We start from the raw sequence: 27,716 nt of genomic DNA on the forward strand, positions 1-27,716 counted from the left end.
ATAAAACATATTTTGAATGAGTACTGTTTTTTCAAGCTATTTTTATAGTAGATACTTTTAGGAAGAATGGGAAAATCGGCAGCTATTGTACCTCAGAGGTACACCAAGCACTAACCTACATCTTGCCCACCGAAGTGTTTCTTATGGTAGACTGGGAGCCATTACCAGAAGTTGCCGGGCCACTAATCAACACTGAGCTCCAAGTAGCTCTGCTGCACACTAGGCAGATGAAATACTGATTGAAGATGCAACACATAAAAGTTACGGAAGATCGCCCTCCTGAGATAGAATTACTCCTGAAATATAAGTATTATTTCTACACTTGTTTCCAAAGCTGAGGTAGTAAGAAATGTGTGAGATACAAGCACAAAGCCAATGGTTTATGGAAATCACTGCTATCCACTGACAGAATGATCTGTACAGACTTCTTGGGTTTTTTTATTTCGGAAAATGTCAGTTCAGCACAAGAGATTTGGTATAAAAGACCAATTTATATTCAGAACCAAGTGTATAACTGTGAATTATTGTGCTGAGTGACGCGGCTCTTAAATTGAATAAATAAAAACTGGGTAAATCACAAATAAAATGAATGTGCTTTAATAGTGTTGAGCGATTGCTGTGATTATGAAATTCGTTATCTTTTGGTTCCATTATCAGCTTTCTTCAGGAGAGTTTGGCATCGCTATTGCTATGGTTCATGTTTTAGTAATGACAACACTTAGCCAGACTGTTACTTAAGGGGCTTATTTCTCTTGTGCGTAGCCCATAGTCAGGATCAGGACAGAATCATACTGAGGACTGTGAGGAATCCTTCTGGCAGCGTGAACTTATGGTCTGAAATGCTAAGCTGCAGAGGAGGCACTGTAGGTGAAGATCAGTGGAGCAAAGTGGAGGTGTGTGAAAGTAGATACATACATGGCCAGCCTCACAAGCTATCTGTTTTTGAAGTTCCTGGCTTTTGCTAGTGCAGTTAGTGCCTCATTTTCAAGACCTGAAAACTGTTACTCATTGATGTGACTGTAGCCAATATTGACTGTAGCTTATCTTACAGTTACTTTGCAAGTGTATGCGAGTGTTCATACTATATGAATAAACCTGAAACTGGAGGTTTCTGTCACATGCTAATGACATGATGGGGGGGAAAAAATGCACTGGTGGCAGTTTTTATGGCTTGGAGAAATTACTGTTAAATCACTGCCTCCACCCAAAACCAGTAAGCTACAAAGTGATAGAGAAGGTTAGAAACATTCTGAGTACTGGCAAAGAGTAAAGTATTTCAATTGTGATTAAAAAAACATGTCACAAGTGCTATCCAGCTGGAAATGCTTCCCAGAAAAAGAAATTTTGGGTAAAAAAAAAATAAAATTAAAATATTGAGCTACTTTGTGATTTGAACTGATCTTTTTACACATTTGTAAATTGTATATCTTAATGTTATGAGCAATAAGGGAAAAGGGACAGGGGGCAAGGCTTTGTAGGTTGTTCTTGTCACCTGAAAGAGCTTTTTCTTGTTACTAATCAGGATTTGAACTAGAAACCTACTGCCATTAAACCTACAGAGCTACTTCTTTTATTGAAATAAGTCCAGAGAAACATCATGAATGCATTTAATAAAAAGTAGATCTGAGATAGGTATATTATAAACTTCAAAGTGTTGATTTTTTTATTTCTTGAGAAGTTAACTGTTACAGAATTCTTTTGCTATTGTGTGTTTCCTTACAGCTGTACCCTGTAAAGGAAGGCAAGTGTGGTGTTGGGCATCCTATCTGGAGGAAGAAAAGGCTGTTGCAGTACCTACTAAGCTTTTTAAAGAGGTATGACCTTCTGAAGTTGAAATCAGTCAACCACCTAAGATCATGACATTTCTAGGAAATAAATTTTTTTAAAAAGTAATTAGAATATTTTACACTTCCCTGGGGGAAAACCTACCTGACTAAAATAATGCAATTGTCAATATAGGTGGAATTTGTGAAATTAGTTATCTTTCTCTGCTTCTTCAAAGAATTCTGTAGTTGTAGATGAATGCTGTCAGCTGAGACTACAGAACACAGATGCTTTTTCAAAATCTGCAAGTTCTAGCCTTTCCTTCTAATCTCTGAAGCTAAAAATCTGATGCATACCCTAATTTTTCCATGCCGTATCATTCTCTTTAAATATGTTTAGAAAGGTGTTACAAAGGTCATCCTTTGGCTTGTTGCTTTGGTTATGTTACTGGTCTTTTTGCAGCTCCTGCTGACATATTTTTTTACTACATCAGATACTAGTTTGGCTTGTTCCCATTTTGCCTGTCATCTGATTGGGTGTCACATCCTCATCTTTTGCTTGTCCTTTGACTGCTGTGGTAGTCCTTGTGATTTGTCATTTCCGTGCTTTCTGTAGTGCTGTCTCTCTTGCTTGGAAGAGAGCTCTGTATGCAAATCCACAGAGCTTCCACACCATTCTCCTCTCTTGCAAAACCTGGCAAAGCATGTGTACATGTCTCAGCTGCTGTACTTTGCTATGTATATCCAGTATTATTTTGTGATAATTCTGTTCTTACTTGTAGTCTGTTTCTTGCGTCCATTTCTTTCTTTTTCTGTAGTGTCTCTATCCGGAAGGTAGATTTACAAAGCATTGCTGTGCCTGTCTGAAGTTCCATGGGATGCTGTTGTGGCACACAGGCATATACCAGCCTTTCCGGACACTGCACATGGTGGTAGTCTGGAGTTACATGATGACATACTGTTGCCTTTATTTTTCTCCAGAGTTTACCTTTCTCATTCAGTACATTTTATTTAATATTGAATTTTAAAGTCTTTAGCCACTGGGTAACTCTAGGGTTTTATTTAGTGTGCAGTATTTAAAGCCTGTAGTGGAGAGAGAATTCTTAACAGCACCCAGGAGTGGCCAGGTAATATTTCTCCATTTTACAGATGGACAAGTCACAGGAACAGTAAGGTTAAAAACACCCCCAATTTTGAATCCTTGATTTCCATTTGCATTGTGAGAATTACTCTTTTTTTCTATTACTTTTTCAGTTCAGAAGCGGTACATTTCATGGTATTTTTTGTACCCTTAGCTAGGAGTGGTCAGGATAATGGAAAGTTATTGTCACTTCCTGGTACTTAAATCTTAGAGTAATTTCTAGGCTGTGACTGACAAGCTGTTGTTGACCCTTGAATTTTGTTGGTTTTTTTCAGTCTCCAACTCCCCTGATGTAATCTTTCAGGTTTTGTGTATGTTCGTGCACCATACATAAACGTTTCTGGTCCTCAGTCTGCCATCTGCTCATTTGCTCACTCCTTTTACCTTTACTCTTGTTGTTCTTGTATCTTTACTTAACGAAGTATCTTCCCTTAATGAAGTATCTTCAAATGTTTGTTGTAAAAATAATGACTAAGTTTGTCAGAGCTTTACCTTGGGTGATGTATTGAGAATAATGCACAAAACTGAAATCTGTTAAATAGTATTAAACTTATTAGTCTTGTAAAATTTGCCTGTTATTTTGGTGTAACAGAAATCAAACTAAAGATTATGTTGCCTTAGAAGTTTTAGATTTGACAGTGGATATAACTGTGAATAATTCCTGTCTTAAATTTCAGGAAATACCTGTGTGGTAATTACTCAATTTTTAGTGTATTGCTTGTAGAATTTTGCACTGTTTGTATGTTAAAGTTTATTATAATAATGAAATAATAAACAGATCTGTGAGTTTTTAATTGTTTCATTTCTTTGTGATTTTGTGTTTGATTTTGTGAAATCTCAATTGTATTTGTGGCCACTGTGTCAGTGTGGCCAATGTGTCAGTATTTCTAGCATTTCAGGTTTCCAGTGAGGTTTTTTTTTGTATGTAGGGTGTTTATGGTCTAGATTGCATTAACTGCAACTCTGTGCACCAATATGAACTTTAAAAATTTCAGTTTATTGATTTAAAAAAAGTACTCTGCTTTTACATTCCTCTTGAGGAAGTATCGAGAATTATGCATAGTCTAACTTCATTAAACTTCTACTGATGATAAAAATGTTAAGTGTGGTGGTGTTAGAATGAGATAACTTTTCAAATGCATGTACTGCAGTCAGATACTCTGGTCCCTTAACTGAGGTCTGCAAAATGACCTAACCTGTTTTGAGATACGGACCTAGAGCTGTGGTTAGGCATCTATTAGCTGGCCACTTTAGGTTCATTTAAGCTGGTCTGGTTCCCCATTTCCCTTCCCCTTGACTGCATATTCCTGCTCTTGTGCCACACACTGCATTTTTTCTCCTGGGTTTATTATTCACTGACATCAGTTGCAGTGAAAGCCACCAAAGACACGGTTCCCTTTCTTCCAAGTAGGTGAGACCTCCTTTGGTACCCTTCTCTTTCCATTAACTGCAGAGGTACTGCAGATGGCTAGGGAGCATGTGTGGCTTTTAGACAGGAAGAGAAGGAAGGGGGAGCATATAAAATGCTTCTCCTGTGTTTTGTCTGTAACCATTTGGGACATAAAAACTGTCTAGCTGTGAATTTGGTGACCTGTGGAAAACCCGCTTCGGTTTTATTCGGGTTTGTTTGTAGCTTTTTTTTTAATATTCCCTCCAATTTAACCTTAGTATCTGCTAGCTTCCTTCCGCCTTTAACAGAAGACAGGGAGCATGACACAAGGGAGCCTGCTGTCTTCTGATTGAAGCATCCTTTCTGCTTAGCCTTGTTTTCACTTTCTTTTTTTTCGGAAGATGTTCTGCTAGGTTCGTTGTAATGTGATATAAGGGTAGTCATATTCTTGTGATGCAAAAATATTCCTGGAAAATGAACTAATCGTGACCTAACGTACAAAGGAGAAAATGGCATCAAAGAGACCATCCCTGTATACAAATGTTTTATATTTCTGCCTTGCAGTTTGTCTTTGGTGGCCTGAGATGTGGAAATGAAAAGGCAAAACAGACTATCATTGTTGTGATTCTTTCAGGAATAATGACCACCAGGTCAAAGTGTCACTGTACAGACTGAAAAATAAATAATTACATTGTTAAAATGTTTTATTGACAGTGAAAAAAGTTTAGGGCAAATCATGCTGTCTTCTTTTCCCTTGGGTAACTTTTTTGCTAATTCTTCATAATTTTCTGAAGTACTCTCAAGTTTTAAGTCATTCTAGTACCAACATGTTTTCAAATAGCCATCACTGTCTCTTTTCTGGAGTAAATTTTTAAAAATGTAAAACTTATTTTTAAGCAATTTATTAGCTCTTTCAGAAACATGAGTAATAAATAATTGTTCCTTTCCTTATATTCAGTCTTTCTCTGGTATACTTTCAGAAGTATTGAAACTGTTCTTTTCCATTGCAGTATCAATCTTTCCCGTACAACAAAAATGGATTCAAAGTGGGGATGAAACTGGAGGGCGTAGATCCTGAGCACCAGTCGATGTACTGTGTTCTCACAGTGTCCGAGGTAAGCAGAGGCTGTGAGCAGCCGTGGTGGAGGATTACAGGAGAGACTGAACTGGAACAGCAGCAGCTGAAAGTACTTGCTTTTCCCTGGCAGGCAGACAGAAACTGTAGGTAGGAAGATAGCTTTTAGATTAATAACACTGCATTAAATCTACCTGACAAACACGTGACAACTATGTCCATGCAGTGGTGACTGTTGACATATGTTTAATGTATACAGCTAGAAAAAAGGTATTACAGTAGTTGGATGGTATGTGGCTTTTGTAATCCTGTAGTTTATATTTTAAAGAAAAAATAAGTAGAAAAACCATAAGTATGACAACTGATTTATAGTGCTTTTATAGAGGTTAAATAGTATTTATGGTTGCTCCATTCACTGATACAAATATCTCATACTTTTTATGTGTTGCAATTGTGCTATAATTTTTTCAGGCTTATGGCTTGAGAAATTGTCTGTGTTGGCAACTTCTACAAATTAGTATACCATATAAACTCAGTTTGCCTTTTTTGCAGCAGTTTATAAAATGAATCTTTGATGAGTAGTTTCTTTGCTTTCAATAATATGAGAACCCGTTTCTCAGTTACATTTTTTAAGTCTTTCAAACATACCGTACATTAGTTTTTACGTAGCTTTACCAAGGATCTTTTTTTGTTTTTGTTGTGTGAATTAAAATGGGGAAAAAGGAATAGGGTAGGTACTCTTCTCTGCATCACTGTTATTCTAAGCAGCTGTAATTTTGTGGTTCATATTTTTATAGCCTAGGCTTTTGTTTTCCCATTTCTGGATCTCTGCATGGCCCATAGTCATATACCATTTCTGTGGATATCTCCTCCATTTTCTTGCGGATGGTGTGCCAGTGGTTGAGTTATTTCCTGTGTACCTTGTGCTCGGCAGTAAGTGATGGGTCATATTTTACTGCAGGATGACCTGAATTCCATGTAATTCTGAGATGACAAACTGGAAGTTATGTTAGAGTATAAATTAAATATAAAATAGAGTGACCTTGATGTCAAGAGATTTTCTCTGATGACTCCAGAAAAGTTATGGCATTTGGCATTCAGGAAGATGTGGAGAACTTTTGTACAGAGAGAGGAATTGCATGTCCTGTTTTTCTGTTCCTCTCAGTGGTTAACTTATTACTTTATGGAATAATGAAATTGTAGGGGAACCTCCACTGACTTCTCATCTTTAATAACAGTTCTCAGTATCTCTCTGGAGAGCCTGTTGAAGATAGTTACTGTTGAGTGCTTTCTTGCATAGTGATTAATTGGAATAGCTTGAGAGCATAATTATCTACACTTTCTCCGTGCTTGCATCATATGTATTCATGCTCTTCTGTAGGGTTTCTGTTTTATTCTGCTGCTGTTCGGTTGAACAGTTTTTAAGGTTTTGAACACTAATGGCAATATCCAGTTTTTAGTTGATTCTTTTCACCAAAAGAGGAGACACTCAGACTGAGAATAGCTTTGATTTTTTGTTCTTTCCCTTTTATCAAATGAATTTATTCATCCAGTGTTGGCTTGAGCAGAAATAAAAGGCTGACTGAAAGCACACTGTTAGTATATGTAATACTGAACAGAAGCTGTTATGTGTAGGGCAAACATTTTAAAGTATAGTGTTGTATGTTATACGTTCTTGCTTTTAGGTTTGTGGCTACAGAATACGACTCCATTTTGATGGATATCCAGATTGTTATGATTTCTGGGTGAATGCTGATTCTTCAGACATTCATCCTGTTGGATGGTGTGAGAAAACAGGTCACAAGCTTCATCCACCTAAAGGTATTGTTTAGCTTGAAATGTGTGTGTTTTCCATAGCTCTGAGATCAAGACTACTACTAGCAGAGCTGCAAAACCAAAGTGGGCTTCACAGAAACTAAAAAGATTGTGTTTCAGGATTCTGTTCATTCTGTGTGCAGAGGAGGTCACTTTTCTGTCTCATGCAGGTGAAACCTGCAGAGGTGGGGATGGATGTATGTGTGTTCCCAGAATTATCATGGGCTCTGCAATGGTATTACTGTTGGGCTTTTGCCTGGATCAAGCCAGGAAGCATTTGGATGCAAAAGGGAGAAGTTGGTGCAGCAGAGGCCGCTTGGTCTTCTGAAGCCGCTTCAGGGGAGTTGCTCTGCAGTCAGCAGAGAAGAGAAGAGCCTTGAAAACTGTCTGTCACTGAAGGTCCCAAAGTAAAAGTTGCACTGACTGTTATATATCTACTGTGACTGAATCAAATTCACCTTTGGTTCTTTTTTTTGAACGATGAGGTAGGATCTCTAAAGCTCTTCCTTTTTCAGAGATGAGGTAGGAGCGAGAGATCTCCCTTTGTCACTTGGTGATAGGAAGACCCACATTGGCCAGAAACTGTTTCACAGTCTACTGAAAACAATTTTTTTTCCGTGGACTTTGTCCCAGTATCAGTACCCGATCCCATCACACATGCAGTAGGTGGGAGTTCTGTGTTGTCTACTCTGAGCTTTGAGTTAGGTTTGAATATCCTATAGAAGACTGAAAGCCTCAATACTACATTCCTTTAAAAATGGCTTCAACTGATCTTACAGCTATAGTGTATCAAGGCAAGAACCAACTGGAGTATAAAGAAAAGTATCATTGTTTGGACTTATTGGCTAATATTTAAAATTAAAAGTGAGAAAGCCAGATGCAGAGAAGGTGCAGTGAAAGGATTCTTTATTTGTGGTTCCTTGGAAAGCATGATATTCTCAAGTTAAACAGAGCTGTTGTCTGTGGCATATTTGAGTAACACCTCAAATAGTCAAGAGGTGACACATTTTGGTAAAGGCAATCAGTCACTGAAATCCATGATGGTTTTGGTCTTGGTTTACTGGATTGTAACATATGAACTAAAATAGGTGTTTCTGTAACTATTATTTAACAGGAGAATGAAGGAAGAAGACTATTTGCTTCCAACTCTTAGCATTGTTTTATAGATTACAAGTACAAATGGTTTCTTGTGAATTATTTTAAGCAGTTCAATATATCATGAATTTATTTTTTTCATAAGAAACCAGAAGAGGCAAACTATCAGCAGAAATTTAGATTTCTTTCCAAGTGCTGTATGCATAGAATAAAAAATGCAGAAAGTCTGTGCAGAGGAGAGTTTACACTGTAAATGCATAAGGGGTCCTGGGGCATTGATGGTGTAAGCAACTGTTTTGATATAACCTAGGGAATTTATTTTAAAGCTAGTAGTGATTACCCTGTATTAGTGATAGCCTGAGGATGTAGTAGGTTGAAGTCTGTAGGAGGAGGGAATTTTTTTATTAGACTAACTGACATATTGCAAAGAGCCTTGGGGCCTGTAGGCGCTTTGCTGTGTCTGAAGCAGAGGCAACAGACTGAAAAGCAGCTGGAGAGCACTTGCTCCAAGCTTCTTGGTTGTGTATGTGTCAGTCAGACCACTAGTTGGTACCTGGGAGGCAGAGAGGTGGTGAGGTCCGCTTTTCTTGGGAAGGACTTGTAGGCTCTGCCGCTTGGAGAGATATGTTCAAAGGAGCTTGTAGGAAAAAACTGATATCCTACTGAGGCTGATTTTTGATACCTGATAGAATTATGGATTTTAGTTTCTTGGCTGCCCCTAGATGTTCTGCCCCTTGAGGACCTTTAGGTCCCTTGGCAGCCACGACTGTGAGGTGGGAGATCAGGGACAGAGCAGTGATTTTCTAAGAAATGCTCTCCAGCATGTTTTGAAGGTGAAATTGAAGCTGAGCTGAAATCTCCTGAGTTCTTGACTAGTGCTTTATTTATATGACTGTTCTTCCTCCCAGATGAAGATTAGGAACAGTTCAAATGTCAGTTCTAGCCAACTCTAAGAAACTAATAAAGTGCAGCTCAGTTAGTGTAAAGAAGGCTTGACATTTTGGTAAGGAAGCTTAGCCAGCCCTAGATAAAGAACATCATTCCTCTTTGTAATACCAGATACCCAAATAAAAATAGAAAAGCTTCATTAATTTTCTTTTGAACTCTGTTAAGCTCCTCTAAATGTGTCCTGCTAAAATTTCTAATAATCCCAACCAGTGCGCCCTCAGAGACTCACTGAGTTCAAATTGGGGTAGGATTAATAAGTAGGTTTAAAGTATATTTTCCCAGTGTAGTTTATGTAGAATTAGAATAACTAGTTAACAGTGCATAATCTTTTCAGTTTTGAAATTGTACAAAACAGTTCAGAACTGGATGGAAAATCAGTTGCATCAGTTATGATCAAATCACCTGTGTGCACCTTGTGTCTCATGCCTATCATTTCCTACCCTTCTTTTATGACCCTCATTTAGGATATAAGGAAGAAGAGTTCAGCTGGCCCTCGTACCTAAAGGCATGCAAGGCTCAAGCTGCTCCTAAGTCACTGTTTGAAAACCAGAATGCAGTAAGTAGTCACGTGTTACTAGTGGCGTGGAAAGTTGCTAGTATGCTCATGTGTGTGGTAGAGACTCACAGCACATGTTAGTGATGGCAGGCTTGAGACCTGAAATTGGAGATAAAAATGTTTACAACAAATTCAATAACAATCTTCTGTTCACCTCTGCAATTTTGATCCATTAATTTTTTACTAATCTGTTTAAATATCTGATCTCGCACATTCAGAAATGGTATATTAAATGAAATTTAAGGCTTGTTATTAGTACTGTGTCTCACACCATAGTGTTGTGGAACAAGCATGGTCTTTCAGAGAGACTATCTAAGAGTTAAAACCAACACATCTAATTTTAGCAGTGTGTTTAAGGCTTTTTTTTTCCCACAAACCACAAGTCTCTGTGTTTGAGCATCTCTCATGTCAACTAATTAGATTGCTGCCACTCTGCTGGGGCAGTTAATTGGGAAACTTAGAAATGACGTGAACATATTGATTGTGGACTCTGGGGAGATTTCTGGATTTATAGTATTTATCTTCAATTAAATGTCTTTCTCTATGTAGACAGTGATTCCGTCGGGATTTCGAGTGGGGATGAAGCTGGAAGCTGTAGACAAGAAGAACCCGACTTTCATTTGTGTTGCTACGGTAACAGACATGGTGGACAATCGTTTTCTGGTTCATTTTGACAACTGGGATGAGAGTTATGACTACTGGTATGATGTTTTTGTTTTGTATCCCAGTGAGATATATCAGAAATATGTTATCTTTAAGCACTGTTTTCTGTGATACTTTCCAGACTGTCGATACAGTTACCATACCAACTTTTGCTAGATTTGTAATCATGGCCACCAAAGTACTTCTCAGGGGCAGACTGGAGGAATCCAATATGCCATGTCAAGTTGCACATAAAAATTTTCCAGGTTGTGCTAAATGAGTGTTCACGTGTGCTGCTACATCTGGAGTTGTGGATTAATTTCTCATTTCAATTACGTAGTATCTCTGAGCTTGTTATCTTTAGTGAAGAATATGCACCATGATAATATGAGTGATTGTACTTGGAATTAGGTAAATTGAAAGAAAGGCTGCATTTTTTCACCAGGTTCTTGGTCCACTTATCTTGTTCAGACTGAAACTTAGCCGTCTTCTGTAAGGCGTCAAGATAGTGGCAAAACCTGGTTTCAGTCTTCTGTGTTCTGCGCTCCTCTGAAAATTGTGGTCCTACTATCCTGACCTGTGTTAAGAGATGACCTTTCTGCCTGTTGTATGGTGGAGGGGCTTTGTGTATCTGTATAGAAAAGTCAGTGGATGGAGCAGGACACACTGTGAGCATAAAGATACTGACGGTAATTCAGGCTTTGGCTGTCACAGTGCACATTTGTATTTGCTCTTGCATCTTCTTTTGGCAGATCATTTAAAGCAAAGTAATATACATTACATTCTTTGCAGAGTAAGTTTCTGCAGAACAGGTAGAGCATTGTTAGCCTACGTCTTGGGTTTGGCAATGGTGACTTAATTGTATAGCTGAGCCTGTAAAAATAAATGAATAAAGTTTTCTTCATCTGTATTTGATGACTGCTTAGGCTCTATGTCAATGAGAATGATGTGAAACTATTATGTAACTTCAAAACTTTGTGAGTTCATCTCTTGAAAGAATAATTGTGTGGGCTACATGACAAATAAGCTGTAAGAGAACTAAATTATTGAAACAGTGGTGAACAGGCATTTCAGTGAAGTCAAGAACTGAATATCAATATAATAGGCCACATGAGTCAAAGACCAGAAAGATTAGTGATTATTTCCGTGAAGAAGTAACACAGAACATACTAAGCAGCAGAAAAGGTATTCTGAATTTCCTTATATTTAAATGCTCACTAATAAAGTTATGCCATTAATTAATACGGAAAACAGCAGTTAGTCAAGGCTTTTAGGGCAAGCACAATGCAATATAAACTTTAGTTTGTTCCAGCGGTAGCATAGGTCTCTCTAAAATATTGCACTGTGTATAGCAGGCATACACTTAATAATTGTTAATTTTCCCACGTCAACAGGGATTTTGTCCACCAGTCTTCTCAGAAGAGGGAAAAGCAGTTATGTTTTTAGGTACATAGCCAGGCTTTGCATTTTTGCAGTCATGGTATTCTGAAGTGGGTTTGTGGAATTTTATGTGTAGAATACATGAAAGATTACCTTCTTACAGAATGAGGGAAAATTGAAGCGGAAAATGTGTAAGTATTTGAGAAATCACTGGAGCTGTATTTATACTGAAGCCAAGCCGAAGATTTGTGCTTTTGGTGAAATCATAAAACACCTTTCTGGAAGGACCAAGGAGATGCTGCTGGAAATACTGTGTTGGAAATTAATTCTGAGTGGCGTGGCCTACCTCTCTGCATTGCCGTGATTGAGAGCAAGAGTGGATAGAGGAGGAAAGAAAATGGGAGAAAAAACCAGCAGATGAAAATAGCAGTGGAAAGTCCGACCAAAAGAGCACATTAAAATGCATCCTGAATGCATCCCACTTACATTTTTAATTTTAGATAGCAGGTTAGTAGGGGCCTTAATATATCTTAGGTGCCTGAGTTTCACATCTACCAAGTGGCATCTGTAACTAAAAATGAAAAGTTCTGTTGGGAGTATCCAGAGCAGAGCCTTGCCTGCATATAAGTTTCAGTCACAGATTTATAATGAAGGAGAAATTATGTCTTTAGTGTATGTAGCTGATTATTTTAGAACAAGTACCTTTTTTTTTTTTTCCTGTATACCTTTTGTGATTTAGTTAATATGAGTAGACTGAACTTTTTAATTGAGTATAAAAATTCTTTCCTCTTCTTGGATAACTAAAAAACAGTTGACTGATTTTACTGGACTTAAGGCAACAGAAATCTGTTACCATCACCTAAGCTTTTTTAGGCTTCAGGCCACAGCCTGAAGATACTCTTCCTGACTTTTCCCTGAGCATTAGAAGATATGGTAATGGTTGAAAATAAGTAACCCTGACTAGAATTAGTCATTGCTACAGCTCTTTAATGCATGGTGGTGATACTTTCAGTGTGTTATAAATGCCATTACATTGTCCTTTGACAGTGTCTTTTAGAGGGAGGAAAAGTGAAGAAAATTGACAAATTTAAGACTTTCAGGAAGGAGTATTTTGATCTGTACTACACAAGCCGTCAGGTTTTTTCCATCTGTCCCATCTTTTTTGATGAAACAAATAATACTTTTTATAGAGCCCAAGACATTCACTCTGAGTGGAATTTCCAAATTTTCTTAAGGTTGACTGAATCTGGAAATAGTGTTTGGGAATCTTTAGATATATCTGAACTATAAATTAACTACAGATCCATGCTGGCTTTCATTTCTCCATGGCATATGTTCTGCTTACACGCAGATTTATGTTGCCTCAGCTTCCTAATTTTTTTGTGGCCAAACCCAAACACAGCCAGAGCTTGTGCAGGAGGTGAAGCTGTGCTTAGCTTGTTGCCACTTGCCCACAGGAGAGATGGAGCAGTGGTGGTGCTGGACATGCTGCAGCCCAAACTCGTGGGGTCATAGAGCTCTGGCTACCCTCGTCCATGGCTTGGTCTGAACTTCCCCTGCAGGGAAGGTGCTACAGTCAGCTTTTGGGATCAGCTTACCAGGAGTGTGGGAAAATTCAGTGTCCCATGTTTCACTCACCTGTCTGTCTTGCATAGATAAAACAATTTCTGAAGTGCCTCATGCAGACAAATCAGCTTTTGATTTTCTGAACCATTTTCTGATCTATTTCAGTTTTGGAACAGACTGGATTTTGGTGTGAGACAACTAAGAGGCCAGTTCTGCTCTCCACCAGCATCAGCTATTTTGCTAACAGACAAGTCCTTGAAAGTTGTGCTCTGCTTGTTTTGTTTTCAGATAATTAACTTTAGAGTTACCCTCTCCCTGTGAAAGGAACAGCCTTTTGAAGAAGTTACATTATGCCAAAAAGAAGATAAAACAATCTTAAGAACCATGAGTCAACAGTGCATGCTTTTAATGATTTAAATGGATAATGGACCAGTATCTGACCATAAAGCTTTAAAATTTTGTGCAAATCACCACGCAGCTGTCATATGAGACTTTAGATAGAAAATATGGTAGTGTGGCTTGCCGTACCACCTCTGGACACATAGCATAACCTCATGGGCCATGTTTTGAGAAGACCTGACCTAAAATTATACCAGCTTTACACTTGTCAGTTATGAAGTATTCTCACTTAATGCACTAGATGGGGCTGCAGGATGGCGTCTATGTTTTTCTTTTTTTTTTTTCTTCTTTTTTCTGCACTGTTAGATGACTGACATCTCACAATCAAGAAGTTGTATAAGTATCATTCCTGGGGGCATATTATTATTTGTGGGTGTAACACATATGTGTATGAGTGGTTTTTGATATATAATGTTTTCATTACAGATTGTATCTACATTTAATAAAAGGGAAATCAAAATACCAAAAGGTTTTTTTTTCCCCAAAAGGGAAAATCAGAAATTATATAGAAACAGAAAATGTGTATAACACATAGACCTTATTTTAAAGAATAAATAAAAACTCTGTCTAGATCTTCAGGTGGAGAGCCATCTGGGAAAATACTTTTCTAAAATAAATGAATGTTCATTTTTTTAACAGCCAGCATTATCATCAATCTCTCTTGATCTGAATTTAATGAGCTGTATATATGAAACAGATTTTTGTCAAAACTTAAGAGGACAGCTGAAAATGACCAATGAAAAATACTAAGTTTTCTTCTATAGCTGAGTCTCCTGTTCGGTCATGCTCTCCTGCCGTGAGTTAAAGATTGTTGAACTGTACATGTGTTCCTTTCCTGCTGTGGGGGCTCACAGTGTCAGCTGCCCTCAGCTTTCCCTATTGCAGAACTTCTTCCTAGCTTTTACATCATGTAGCTGTTCCTTGCTTTGACATCTTTTCTAAGAGGTAGTTAAGCTGTATGTAACTCACAGAGCTGCTGCTTGGTCTGTCCCTCTGTGTGGCTCTCTTACAGGGTCAGCTGGCACGCTCTGCTGCTCTTGGCTGCACTTCAGCTTCCTGGATTAGCTTCTGTTTCCAGTATGGATAATAGTTGTCTTCCAGTATGGATAATAGATGTCTTTTTTTCTCTGCATGTTCTCACATGATGGAAAGAATGGATCGCAAGTGTGGACATTATAATCGTTCTTTATTAGTTGAGCATGCCTGTGTCACCACTCCACTGCTTGGTGGAATGTGGTGGTGCTCCGCTGCAGTCCAGAGGTAGGTCAGTTTGAAGGTGCAAAATTCTTCAGCTCCTGCTAGTGGCAGTAACCTTTTTTGGCCTAGCAAGCATCCACACAACTCGTGGATCATTGTGTTTTATGAAGTGCGTGGGACGTGACAAATTGATTGTGTAAAGTCAGAGTAGCCTTTAGCGTTCCAGTCTTGGGCTCAGTCTGATAGACTATTGTTGTTCATCCAAACTAGATCATAGGTCCATGAAGGTGGCCACATTAAGGCGTAATAGTTTTACTTTAAATTTTATGTTACTTTTACTGATCTCTACTTTTTGTTGTTAATGGACTGTTAGAAGCTAAAAGGCTTTGAAATCAGTAGGTAAAGATGGACTGTATGACCTGGTTTTGCTGGAACAGGGATTTTTTTTCCTGAGGCCACTATGATTACAGAAATTTTTTACAGGCTCATCTGTCATGACTGGATTTTTCTTTTAAATTAAATCAAAATGTTGTGGATGTTTTGCAGTGCTGTTTTGCAGTGTTGTGGTGTGTAGCACTCATTGCTACATGTTCCATGTTTGCTCTCATTGCTGTAATGTCAGAGCATCTTCCAGGAGTGTGTCTTTCATTGTGACATACCTTGGTCACTTTCTCCTTCTCGAATCATCGAGGCAGGAAGTGTGTGCAGTGGCGTTTGGTTTTCAGAATTGTATAAAAATATCTGTTCAAACTATGCTCGAAAAAGCAAAACAGAACAAATTCATTTAGAAGGTTTGTCCTGATAAGTGTTTTTACACATCTGCCTCATTATTTTAAGTATAATACTGATAATACCGTGTATGACTCATGAGCATGGGTCTTGTTGCCAAATTTAACTCAGGATACTTCTTAAAATAGTTTGTGGGCTTTACTCCTAAACGTTTCATGAAGAGGATATGTCCTTCCAGAGTGGAATGATACATCATCCATGTAAAATTCTTCCATGTAAAACTCTCACTTGAGAGGGATATAAGAAAGATGTCCTGCCCCACTTGCTCATTAGCTTCTCTTCACAGTTACTGTAAAGAGACAGGGAGAGGACAGAGGGAGCATGAAGCATTCACCTTTTCTACAATTTTTTTGGGGGGCAAAGCGTTTCTAGGAGTCAGCTGCTGAGTTTTAGCAATGCAAAATTATAACAAAAGTCCTTTTGTTTCTTTTTTTGTGGCAACTTCAGAGATTTAGAAAGTACCTGGTGTGATACTATAAATATTAAATATGTACAGTATAGCTTTATATATTGTAGTGGGACAAAAAGTTGGTATTCTTGAAGTGAGTTGAATCCTTGGCTATTTTGAGAGCCATTAGAGTCTATCAAAGGTAGGTTTTAGCTGATAGAAATTGATCTGTTTGGCATCATTACAAAGAAATACTAGCAGAGCTGTTTCATACATAAAGCCACAAGATAATTGTAGTAGATTGGCCAATATTTTTCATCATTAGTGTTTGACTCTTTTTATGTAGAAGGCTAGAGGAGTGCTTGTTGTGTGAGAGTGCTTCTAGGACACCCAGCCTGCATTTCTGTTGTTGAAATACATCCATACTGAATTTTAGACACCATGTAAAATTACATTTCAGATTTAAAGAAAAAACAGTGTTATTCTGTGTATTCTAAATATGATGTGCTCCTTCATTTTTCTTTTATGCAGCACAGGTTCAAAACTGCAATGTGATAGTAACCCAGGGTTCAGACTAAAGTCTTTTCCATGCTGTGTTTTCTTTTGCAATCCTTAAAGCAAGTTTGTGTTCAAAGGCAGCAGGCCTAGCATTTTGATCTGAAGCTTAAGACATTAGGGTGCTGTCCTGGGTTCAGCTGGAATAGGGTTAATTTTTTTCACAGAAACTGGAAGGTGGGCGTAGCCAAAGGGTTATTAGATACCATGCTGACCTCATGCCAGGGATATAAGGGGAAGCTAGCCGGGAGAGGGGTGCGGGGTCTTTGTGAAGCGTCTTGTCGGTAAAGAGTTTCCATTGTATCAGTGTTTTCATTGTATCCTATATCCTGTCTTATTATTGCATTCTTCTTTTCTCGTGTTGTATTATTAAAAATCTGTCGTTTCCTCAGCTCACAAGGTTACACCCTTCTTTTTCTTTTTTTATCCTTCTCCCCATCTTACCGGGAGGGGGAAAGGTGGGCAGGGGAGGGGAGGGAGTGACCGTGCGGTGACGGCTCTGACCCAAGACAGATGCCTACTAATTTACCTTCAACTTCTTTTTCTGTCATGCACAGTTCATTGCATCCTCTTATGCATTACAGATTATCAACATGTGATATTTAAATAGAAATATAAATTAGTACTGCTAATTAGGGGAACTTAATTAATATGAACTTCCTGTATGCTAATACTTCCTGGGTAGATACAGTTAGTGATTATTTTACAACAATTGGGGAGAACAGACCCACTGTTCATGTATTTTGCATTAGTAACTCTTGGTCTGAGAGGACATGGAGAGAATACTCTCCAGCCTAACGGTTGAGACATTGACTTCAGAGAGGGGTTAAGTAGCAACTGGTTTACAATGAGTGTTTCAGTATTTTATGCAATGATTATTCCATATGAAGTACATGTCTTTATGCATGGATGCTCTCTGCTTGGCTTCTTTTCTCATTAAATATTTGAGGAATGTTTGGAAAGCAGCATTCCTTAAGGGAGAGAGGGTGTTTCTATGTAGACTACCACATGGCTGTGTAAGGTTGGTTTCTGGATCCCTCCCTGAGGAATGGGGAATGGAGGCTTTACTCAGGCTGCAGTTTGTTGGCCGTGGTGGGTCCTTGGAGTGAGTAAGGCACTGGGCTCATTGCCACTGGAGAGATGGAGACACTGATGGGATTCTCCAGAAGAGAGAGGGTGCGTAGCTGGGAATATTTAATGTCAGCTACTGAAGCACCTTTAGGGTTAGGAAATAGTGGAAGAGAGAGAGTGTGCGCTGTAATATTGAATTTATCTAACTAAAGAAGAAATTAGGTGGGACAGGCTCTTAAGAGAAGTGAGGTCCCTAAGGACAGATCTACATGGGAATCACATGGTTATATTGAATTTCCAGCTAAATAGAGGCAAACAGTATGTTCACACAATGTAGTGTAGTGCCATGCAGAAAAACGCTAGCTTTTTGTGTCAGTGTGATGTTCCTTAGTCACCCTGACTGCATAAGTACTGTCTACTTCTTTAAAAAGCACTGTTAATTGTTCAGCCAACTCAAAACCAATCATTAAGTATTGATGCAAACATAGGGATGGTGCATGTTTCACAGCAGAGTCCGATGGCTTTTTACTTTCCCTGTAGATCAGTCTTACTTTTTGCCTTTCGTAATAATATTGAGTAATAATATAGTATATACATTATATATTATATATATTGTATGTTATATTGTATATAAAGTATTATATTATGAAAGAATATAATAATATGTAATAAGTTATATAGTTCTATATATAATAATAATAATGCAATAGCGCTATATACTTATATATAATAATTTAATAATACAGAATATTTAAACAGTTTTTCTCTCATCTGCTTTTATATGAATTATGTTTTTGCAGTGTGTGTGGTTTTTTTTGGGTTTTTTTTGTATTGCTAACAGAACTTGATGGGCAGCATTCACTGCCACTTTCTTCTAAGCATGATGTAGCTGAACCAGTGAGCACAGTGAGGGCAATCTCCCCTTGCTTCAGACTGATGCCAGCATGTGTCAAATGTAGCTTACCCTGCCTCTGTTAGTCTTCTGTGGTTCTTGTGGCATGCCACAGGCAACAGCACTAGCACACAATTTGATGCACATGACAGAAAATATGGGAAGTTGTTAGTCCCTTGAGTAAGAGAGTTTGATCAGCTTTTTTAGAGCAATTTGTAGGCTTGGATCACTGATTAGTTCTGGATTCTTTCAGGCAGTTTGAGGCCTAAAATGCTGTTTTGTTCTTTTTTTGCTGTCAGTTTTTCTCAGATGTGCTTTGCTTATGTGCTGATGGGTTATAATAATGTGTTTATAGCTCCATTTGAACCACTCAGATTCTGATTTTGAATTTTTACTTGTTGTTGACAGTGCATTGCAGTTATGCATGATTTTCTAGTCTGCTGCCAGGTGCAACTTGGATCATTAGTCAAGGTCTTTAAGCTTTTGCTTTAAAATTTCCGTCTTGGCATTGCAAAACCCCATCTGTCTTTGCTGGGATTACTGTGTTCTTGCAACCAGCCAACATGTGAATTTTTCAGGTCCAGCATTGTAGCTTCTCAATGGAGATTGATGACTGACTTAAAGGACTTGGTTTTTTTGATCTTCCAGTGAAATTGTAAATAAAACCATGTGGTTCTTAGGTTGTAACAAGTCTGTGCTAAATGCATTCATATCTTCAAGTTATGTTTGCAGTTTAATAAGTTGAAGATGTCATAGGTTGTTTGGAATTTGTTAAATCTTTTTTGTATGTGTTGTTTTCTAAGAATAATAGGATGTCTGACTGCATTATCAGTCCCCTTTTTTCTCCCCATTCTCCAGGTGTGAGGCAGCTAGCCCACATATTCATCCTGTTGGATGGTGTAAAGAACATAAAAGAACTCTCATCACCCCACCAGGTCTGTATCTTATTACACATCTGAAAGATTTAGGAAGGTTGTAGTCAGCTACCAGCATTAAAATTTACAGTAAGCTTATTGTTACCTCTCCTGATTTTTTCTTTCTGTAATTAAGAATTGGTATTTTGAGAGTTCTAATTTTTTTTACATGACATAATATATTGAAAGTAGAAGTGCAATAGACATTAGGTGTTAAGTATGCACATGTATTCTGCTTTAGTAAAGAGACATCTGTTCATTAAAGATACCCCTTGGAATCTGAACAAGTTTGTATTTTTGGACGAATGTATTCACTTATTCTAAGACTTCTAAGGACTGTGAAAATGCTGATAAGACAAATTCCAGGTTTGTGAGATTCTTACATAAGAAAAACATCTTAATGTGAACTAAATATGCAAAATAATGGTTTGATGAGAAGATTGCCTTACGTGATCAAGGAATCAAACTTGTAAGGGCTCTTTGGAAGGGAGGAAAACACAATGAGAGAGATGATAGAGAAGGATGAAAGTGTATTCATTAGTATGCAATATAAGAAGGCCACATTTTTTCAGGATTGTTGTGTATAGGTACATGACCTAAATACTCTGTTGCAGAAACTGCCATCTGTGGTCTGAGAATGTGGAAAATTTTAATTGCTTAAAACCAACTTTGACAGAAATTCTAATACCCACCAGTCTTGAAAAGTTGTAAGCAATCTGTCTGTCAGGAGGTTAATTACAGCCTATTATTCAGTGAAATCCATTTTAAAACATCAAAATTAGTTTCAGTCTGTTCTAGATTATTAATCATAATGTTTAAACTTCAAGTTAAGCTTCTAGTGCAGAAGGACAGGCATTGCCCTTTCTTTAAGAGCAAAGCTATCTTTGTGTTTCTTGCATAAAGTGTTTGTAAACCTGACACTTTCTGACAAAGGCAACATCTTCTTTGATGATGTCTGTAAATTATTCTTACAGTAAACGTCCAGGCTACTCTTCTAGAGATTTAGTTAAAACAAATTCACTATAAGAATAGCAAGTAGTCAGGTATGCTCTGCTGTGGTACAAAGCTATCACTGATTAGATTGTGTTTGCCAGTAAATTACTGTTCATAAAATACAGGATAGGCTTATGACACTTGAATGCATTTCTTGAATTAAGTGGACAGATTTTTCCAGTACACATTATTTATATTCTCTAAACCAACTGTTATTTTTTTCTGCTAGGTACTCAGTATTATGTATGAAAAGATTGTTGAGGTTTTTAACCTACACGGTGAATGTGTCAGAGACAATTTAGAATAGCCTTTCTTGGAATTATTTCATAAATCTGAAGCATAAATCAGAACAGTATTATGATAGTATTAGGCATTCTGTAAATTAGACATCAGTTTTATTTTTTGCACTACAATGTTTAATTTTTCTCATATTTCTTCTGTGCCAGATTATCCACATGCTAAACATTTTTCTTGGGAGAAGTATTTGGAAGAAACTAGTTCATTACCTGCACCTGCAAGGGCTTTTAAAGTGGTGAGAAGATGTTTTGGTTTTTTTTTTCCTTCACGCTTTTAAGTGCATATAATTCATTAGTTTAGGAAGAGAATACATACATGGTATTCCTATGTTTCCAAATGTATCCAGTTAATTAGTTGCATAATAGATGGTTTATTTTTATGCAAGTTTGCAGTTCACTGTTAGATAATTATTATAAATCACTATTACTTCATTATTTTAATTGTCATAAATGGGATTAAATGCTACAAGATATTACTAATTAATGTGATTTGCTATGGGGAATTACTGCCTAGTTATTAGAAGCAATGAGATAGCAACTGAGTCATCATAACATATTTTGAACATATGTATTTCTGTCTGTACATTTTAAATGGTGAAAAAATACAGTAAGAATGTAAAAAAAGATTGTAGGGGATCAGTCTGGTTGCCCATCTATTCCATTGTCTGTGGAAGCAGCCAAGAGAGAGTTTGTATTTAATATCCTTCAGCAGACTTTTTCTTCGAGCCTGTGAGTAGGGTGCATGGGCAGCATCCCCAGGCAGCTTTCCAGCTTAACTATGGTGTTTGTGGACAACATCCTTTTCTTTTAGCTTTGTACTTGGTAGTTTCTTACAGTGACAACCATCTTTCTTGTGCTCTTAGGATTTCAATGAGGAAAGCAGACTGGTCAGTAATGCAGAAAGAATCCCTGTTAGGAACCAACATCAGATGGCTGGTAGCTCCTGGCCCCTTGTCTCACAGCGCACTGGAGCTGGTTTGCTTCATCTTTTCAGATTAGGGTCACTAATTCTGAATTATACTTTGCTAAGAGCTGGATTAATGAAAGCAGAAATGTGCTTATAGCAGTTCCTGGCATCAATAGATCACCAAAGTTTATTACTGACCTGCAGTTTATCACCCCAAAATACGTCTGGCTAAGTATCATGTCACAATCTTAACATTCTTAGCAAGAACACTTGGAGCAAGGATTAGGCAGCTATTTGGTTATATCTGAGAGGTGTAGTCCTTGACAAAACAGTGGAGGGCTGTGACTTTGACTATATCAAGCTAAAAGCAAACATTTTATTTCTCTCTCAGAGTATCTGTGTTTTACTTTCTCCCTCTGGGGTTCAGGGAACAGCCACCCTGCAGGGCTTGGAAGTGGGAATGGCCCACCAGTGGCTCGCAGGCATGCCACAGCTGTACAGGTATTGACAGCATTAAATTGGGAGAGCGCTAGCTGGCATGGCTCAGCACTGTTCCAGAAACAATACTAGCACAGAGCGGCTGCGGATGGTGTAGGTGGCTTAGACAAGGCCATCTGGCTTTGAGGATGGAGGGGAAGCAGAGCTTGACTGCATGGAGGTTAGCTGTGCTCTGCCTTTTGGTTTCACAGGCAGAGAAAATCCCCTCCCTTCTTTCTGTGCTAATGCAATGGTAACCATATTATTGCTAATTGTGATAAACAATAAGAAAGCAGATTTAATGGGAATAAAATGCTTATTGTGTTGGAGTTTGGGTGAAGTCTTCCCAAGAAACTTATGGTATTTTATACTATGTTATGGGAGAAAATGGGGATCTTAAGCTCTGGCTGAGGAAAAAGCATCAATGTTCTGGAAATTCTTAGAGAGGCAGATACGTTATATTCCTAGAAATCTAAAATAAAAACCATAGCATGTCTTCTGCATATGTTCCTTTAAAATAGAAATAATTTTTTTAGATTTCATAGCTGTAGATGGCAAAGATAAAATCTGATTCTCCGAACAAGGACACCATTTTTGGCCAAAATAGTATGACAGAACAAGTATTTGGTCCTGTTGTGAGTATTTACTGTTATACCATGGATTAGTTATGTTTTCCGTAGGAGACATAAAAAGTGTTTGATCCACAAAGCAAAAACACATACTAAAAAAACACAAATATGTTTCCTGTGGACAATTTCATAGATATTTCAGGCTTCTGATATGTAATACTTCATTCAATACTACGTTGAAACTTTTCTCCAAAATCTCTGTGAAAACCTTTATGGATAATTCAGGAAAAAAAAACAACTGGTTGAAAATAAAGATCCCTGATTACTTGCTTGGAAGGCTTGAGAACCTGGAAGCCCAAAGTAGTTGCTTTGTTTCTTTAGTGTAATAACACTTGTTTGAATGATCTTTCTATGCTTGTATTTGTTGAAGTGGGAAGACATATTTGAGAAAATGAAGGCAGAAAGTTTGCTATGGGTTTTATATACTTTACAATTGTGTGAGATTTTTGAGGTTTTCTGCTGTTTCACATGATATTATTCTTCTTTTCTAGAAACCTTCTCATGGCTTTCAGAAAAACATGAAACTTGAAGTGGTTGACAAGAGAAATCCAGTATTTATCAGAGTAGCAACTATTGTAGATACTGATGACTACAGAATAAAAGTAAGTTTCTCTGTCTTACTGTGCTATTGTGCTTGAGTGAGTGATGAGTACTTTGGAAAACCAAAATCCCGTAGTGGTAAATTAAGCACAGGAACAAATGAGTCACATTGCTTTGTCCTGCTAAGCTTTTGCTCATCCTTTTCACTGATTAATATGCATATAATTCCTTTGGAAGGGCTTGCTCTATTATCCTCTTAGTTACATTTGCTGATGTAGGCAATTAGAGAGCAGAGTTGAATATGTTCAAAAATTGCTTTGGGAATAGTTGATGTAAACCAGTTGTCTATTCTATCAAGAAATGTGATTTAATATCAGTGTCGGAAGGCTGCTGTGATATTTGTATTAGGGCCCATAAGATATTTCGTAGAATCATAGAATCATACAATGGCCTGGGTTGAAAAGGACCTCAAAGATCATCTAGTTTCAACCCCCCTGCTGTGGGCAGGGTTGCCAACCACTAGAGCAGGCTGCCCAGGGCCCCATCCAGCCTGGCCTTGAACGCCTCCAGGGATGGGGCATCCACAGCTTCTCTGGGCAACCTGTTCCAGTGCTTCACCACCCTCTGTGTGAAAAAATTCCGCCTAATATCCAAGCTAAATCTCCCCTCTCTTAGGTTAAACCTATTCCCCCTCATCCTGACACTATCAACCCCTGTAAACAGTCGCTCCCCCTCCTGTTTATAGGCTCCCTTCAAGTACTGGAAGGCCGCAACGAGGTCTCTCAGGAGCCTTCTCTTCTCCAAGCTAAACAAGCCCAGTTCCCTCAACCTTTCTTCATAGGAGAGGTGCTCCAGCCCTCTGATCATCTTAGTGGCCCTCCTCTGGACCCGTTCCAAGAGCTCCACATCTTTCTTGTGCTGGGGACCCCAGGCCTGGACACAGTACTCCAGATGGGGCCTCACAAGAGCAGAGTAGAGGGGGAGAATCACCTCCCTCTCCCTGCTGACCACCCCTTTTTTAATGCAGCCCAGGACATAGTTGGCCTTCCGGGCTGCAAGCACACACTGCTGGCTCATGTCCAGCTTCTCATCATTGCCTTAGGTTAATTGAATCTGTCTCTATAAACGTCCAGGAAGAGGAGAGACATATAAAGAAGATAAAAGAAAAGAACCCTGATCTCTTTTACCTTGTCAGTGACTTCTGCAATTCTGAAGTTTATATTCATTATGGACTTTAGATTGGATTAATCTCAGATAATGTATTTTTAAGAAATTGCAGTTTTCCAGAAGTTTTATACTTGACTTATTTTTCTTTTATTGTACAAAACCAGTTCAGTCTCTGAAACCCTTAGCTGTTAGAAGGGCTAACATATTCCAGGTATCCAGTTAGACGGATATGAAGGATATTTGTATTTGCACTTTGTAGAGATTTATTAGGCATTCGTGGTATTTCAAGCAGGAAATGCAGCTGACGTTTCATTTTGAATCTGAATTAACTAGAGGTAGGGAGTCATCACAACTAATGTCATCACACCTACACATTTTCTGTCTAAACTTTAAGTTGGTCAAAAAACAAAACCAACCAAACCAAGACAAAAAGCCCTCTCCAGTCTAATTTATTAAAATGACAGGAGCCGTAGCTTCTAGGATTCTTCTAATTTGACTCCGTAGCATATGTTGAAAGAGCTCTGTTTGTACGTATATGTGTGTATGTGCACCCACATGTGTGCGTATCTGAGCTATTTGCTAGTACAGAGGTCAAGTAAAATTTGAAGATATTTAGCTTTCACTTGAAAAAAAAATACATGTGTAGCCCATACTGGTGGTTTTCTGGGAAGTCACATACTTCATTTTCTCTTCAGTTTCAACTCATTATCTTGTATAATTTGGTTTTAGTAAAATTGTTACTTATATGTTGGGGTGGATTTTTTTTGGTTTTTTTTAATGGATAAATGCAATTTTTTCAGGCCTTTGCTTACTGCTCTACTATTATTAAATCGTGTTCAAACAGGAGATTAAAATGTTTGGATTTCTGGGTTTTTTGAAAGACAAAAAAGGCAGAAATTCATGCTTAATTTAAGTATTAATGTGCAAACCAAAGTTGCCTACTTTATTCTTGGGATTTTGGCCTGATGATCCAAAACAGTAAACAGCCTAATGAGACCTCTGTCTTTACTTCAGTATTTACAAAGTATGTCTGGATCCAGAATCTAATGTACATGTATTTTCTGTGTAACATTGATAGTTCTCTTAAAGTGACTTCTCTAATGGACATGTCATTTAGAGACTACTTAGGAAAACTGATTTTATTGAGAATTTTTCTGATCTAAAAAAATGCATTGTTCTCCTTTTTGATTTTAGGTCCATTTTGATGGCTGGGATAGTATTTATGATTATTGGACTGATGTAGATAGCCCTGATATCCATCCTGCAGGCTGGTGTACAAAAACCGGACACCCTCTTCAGCCCCCACTTAGTAAGAGAAATCACATTATAATGTAATGATGTTAAAAGGTACATGTATGATGCTAACTTTTTCCCTGCCAGTGCTGTCCAAGGAGAGGTAGGAAATAGGATATGCAAATTAATGTAAATGTGACATTTAGTGCAAAATCAACAGTCAGTAATTAATCACTTTTTAGTAGATAACTTTATTGACCCTTACTGTAATGGAAATACATTGTTTCTCTGTATGCGTAAGAGCTACAGTCAGAATCTGAAGTAATGATAGAGATTCGTTGCATGAAATCCCAGACCTCTCAAAGTCAGTGATGAAACTGCTGTGGCACTCAGTAGGGATAGGGTATCTCTCTTAAAATCTTCTGTCAACATCCTCTCAAAGGTCTGTGTACTTTTAAGCTCAAAGGAGTCCAGACTGCACTGAGAAGGCACTCCCTTCAAATGCTGTGGCAAATCCTCAAAACCAGATGACTTTCTTTTCTTGCTCAGCTGAACAAAAAAGGGTTAATAGTGCCCACATTGAAGACAAATCTAACAGAACTGAGGTGCAAATAATAATACTGTATTTATCAGCTTGCCTTCTCTGGGGATTTTGTCTTACTTGAAGAAGTGGGAGGTCTGTCATAAATGAGACTGAAGGTTACAGGGATAAAAGCCTTTTGTAGTAAAGATATCTCTGCCTATGCCATTGTGTTTCTGGATAATGGTAGTGAAATCACTTTAGCCACACTTTGGACAGATCATTTTTAAGTGAGTGCTCTTCTGTGGCATTGTTTTATGTTGTGACTTTGAGGTATGGTTTGCCAAAGTGCTGAGGTGTTCACAGCTGTAACAGATCAGAAAGAGCTGTCTGTGCTTGGAAAATAAAAAATGCTGGGCAATGCTAAGTACTCTGAAAAAACTAAATGTAAAATAACTGGGATAAGGCACACACAGATTGTGTGAACATGTTACCTGAAAATCTCTGTACCTCAATTCAGCGTCTCTAAAATGTCAAGAGGAAGTGTCTTCTGTCAAGACCATTCATTAGTTTTCTGAGCACTCCACTGGTACAGTGATGACTTCCTGGTAGGAAGTTAATTATTCTGTCTTCCAAGTGGAGTCTGAATAGAGTGCCGTAAGTGCCAAAGCACAAAGTGAATAATGAGGAGAAGATAGGATGCTGCATAACTGCTTCTTAAACTGAGGTGTGCATCTTGTGTACTGAATGAAGGAACAGTCCAGTGGGAAAAAGTAGCTTGTGGCCACATAAGTAAAAATCGTATCATATGGCAAAAGAGCTGAATAAGGTTGTGACCTTTCTATTACCTAGCATTGCAAAAAAACCCCAATAAAATCTTAACCTAGGTGGGAGTATAAAATGCATAAGTTAATTTTGTTGGAGACATTGAACTAAACAAAATACAAATGCCGTCACAGAGAACACATCATCTCCTCTGGGTGGTGGCATAGGAGGCACTGTTCATCTCTTTTAGCAGGTCCATGGTAGAAGTAACTTTGTGATACTAGTTAAGCTACAAAAATGAAGATGGACAATGTGACAGGAGGGAAAGTGACCATCCATTAAATAGAAAAAGAATAATGAACTGCACAATTACTATTAAAATAGGATTATTACTGCGTAATATCTTCTTCTAACAATATGGCTTTGTATTATTACTGTAGAATGTGGTATAGAATACCATAAAAATATTAGTATAATTTCAGAGCTGGTTAAAGTGCATTTTAAGGTTTGTGAAAGGATTTCAGAAGGAGGGAAGAAAATATTTTGAAAGACACAATGTTTTTTTCCTCAGTAAGATGGTCCTTTTAATTACGTGATCCAGCTACCTGTCTTT

General features: G+C 37.9%; 1 protein-coding gene across 1 annotated transcript in view; it reads left to right on the plus strand.

Moving 5' to 3' along the window:
* Nucleotides 1-27,716, plus strand: part of LOC104460198 (lethal(3)malignant brain tumor-like protein 3) — a 55,127-nt gene that overhangs the window by 18,349 nt on the left and 9,062 nt on the right. Inside the window, exons 6-14 of the mRNA XM_010079669.1 lie at nucleotides 1,723-1,814; nucleotides 5,305-5,409; nucleotides 7,055-7,190; nucleotides 9,692-9,783; nucleotides 10,333-10,484; nucleotides 19,521-19,597; nucleotides 21,016-21,101; nucleotides 23,370-23,480; nucleotides 25,780-25,894. Of these exons, the coding sequence (XP_010077971.1) occupies nucleotides 1,723-1,814; nucleotides 5,305-5,409; nucleotides 7,055-7,190; nucleotides 9,692-9,783; nucleotides 10,333-10,484; nucleotides 19,521-19,597; nucleotides 21,016-21,101; nucleotides 23,370-23,480; nucleotides 25,780-25,894 (966 nt within the window). The remainder of the gene's footprint in view (nucleotides 1-1,722; nucleotides 1,815-5,304; nucleotides 5,410-7,054; nucleotides 7,191-9,691; nucleotides 9,784-10,332; nucleotides 10,485-19,520; nucleotides 19,598-21,015; nucleotides 21,102-23,369; nucleotides 23,481-25,779; nucleotides 25,895-27,716) is intronic.

The sequence above is a fragment of the Pterocles gutturalis genome, unplaced genomic scaffold, assembly GCF_000699245.1.
Source record: "Pterocles gutturalis isolate BGI_N339 unplaced genomic scaffold, ASM69924v1 scaffold17254, whole genome shotgun sequence".
In the NCBI taxonomy this organism is placed as follows: domain Eukaryota; kingdom Metazoa; phylum Chordata; class Aves; order Pterocliformes; family Pteroclidae; genus Pterocles; species Pterocles gutturalis.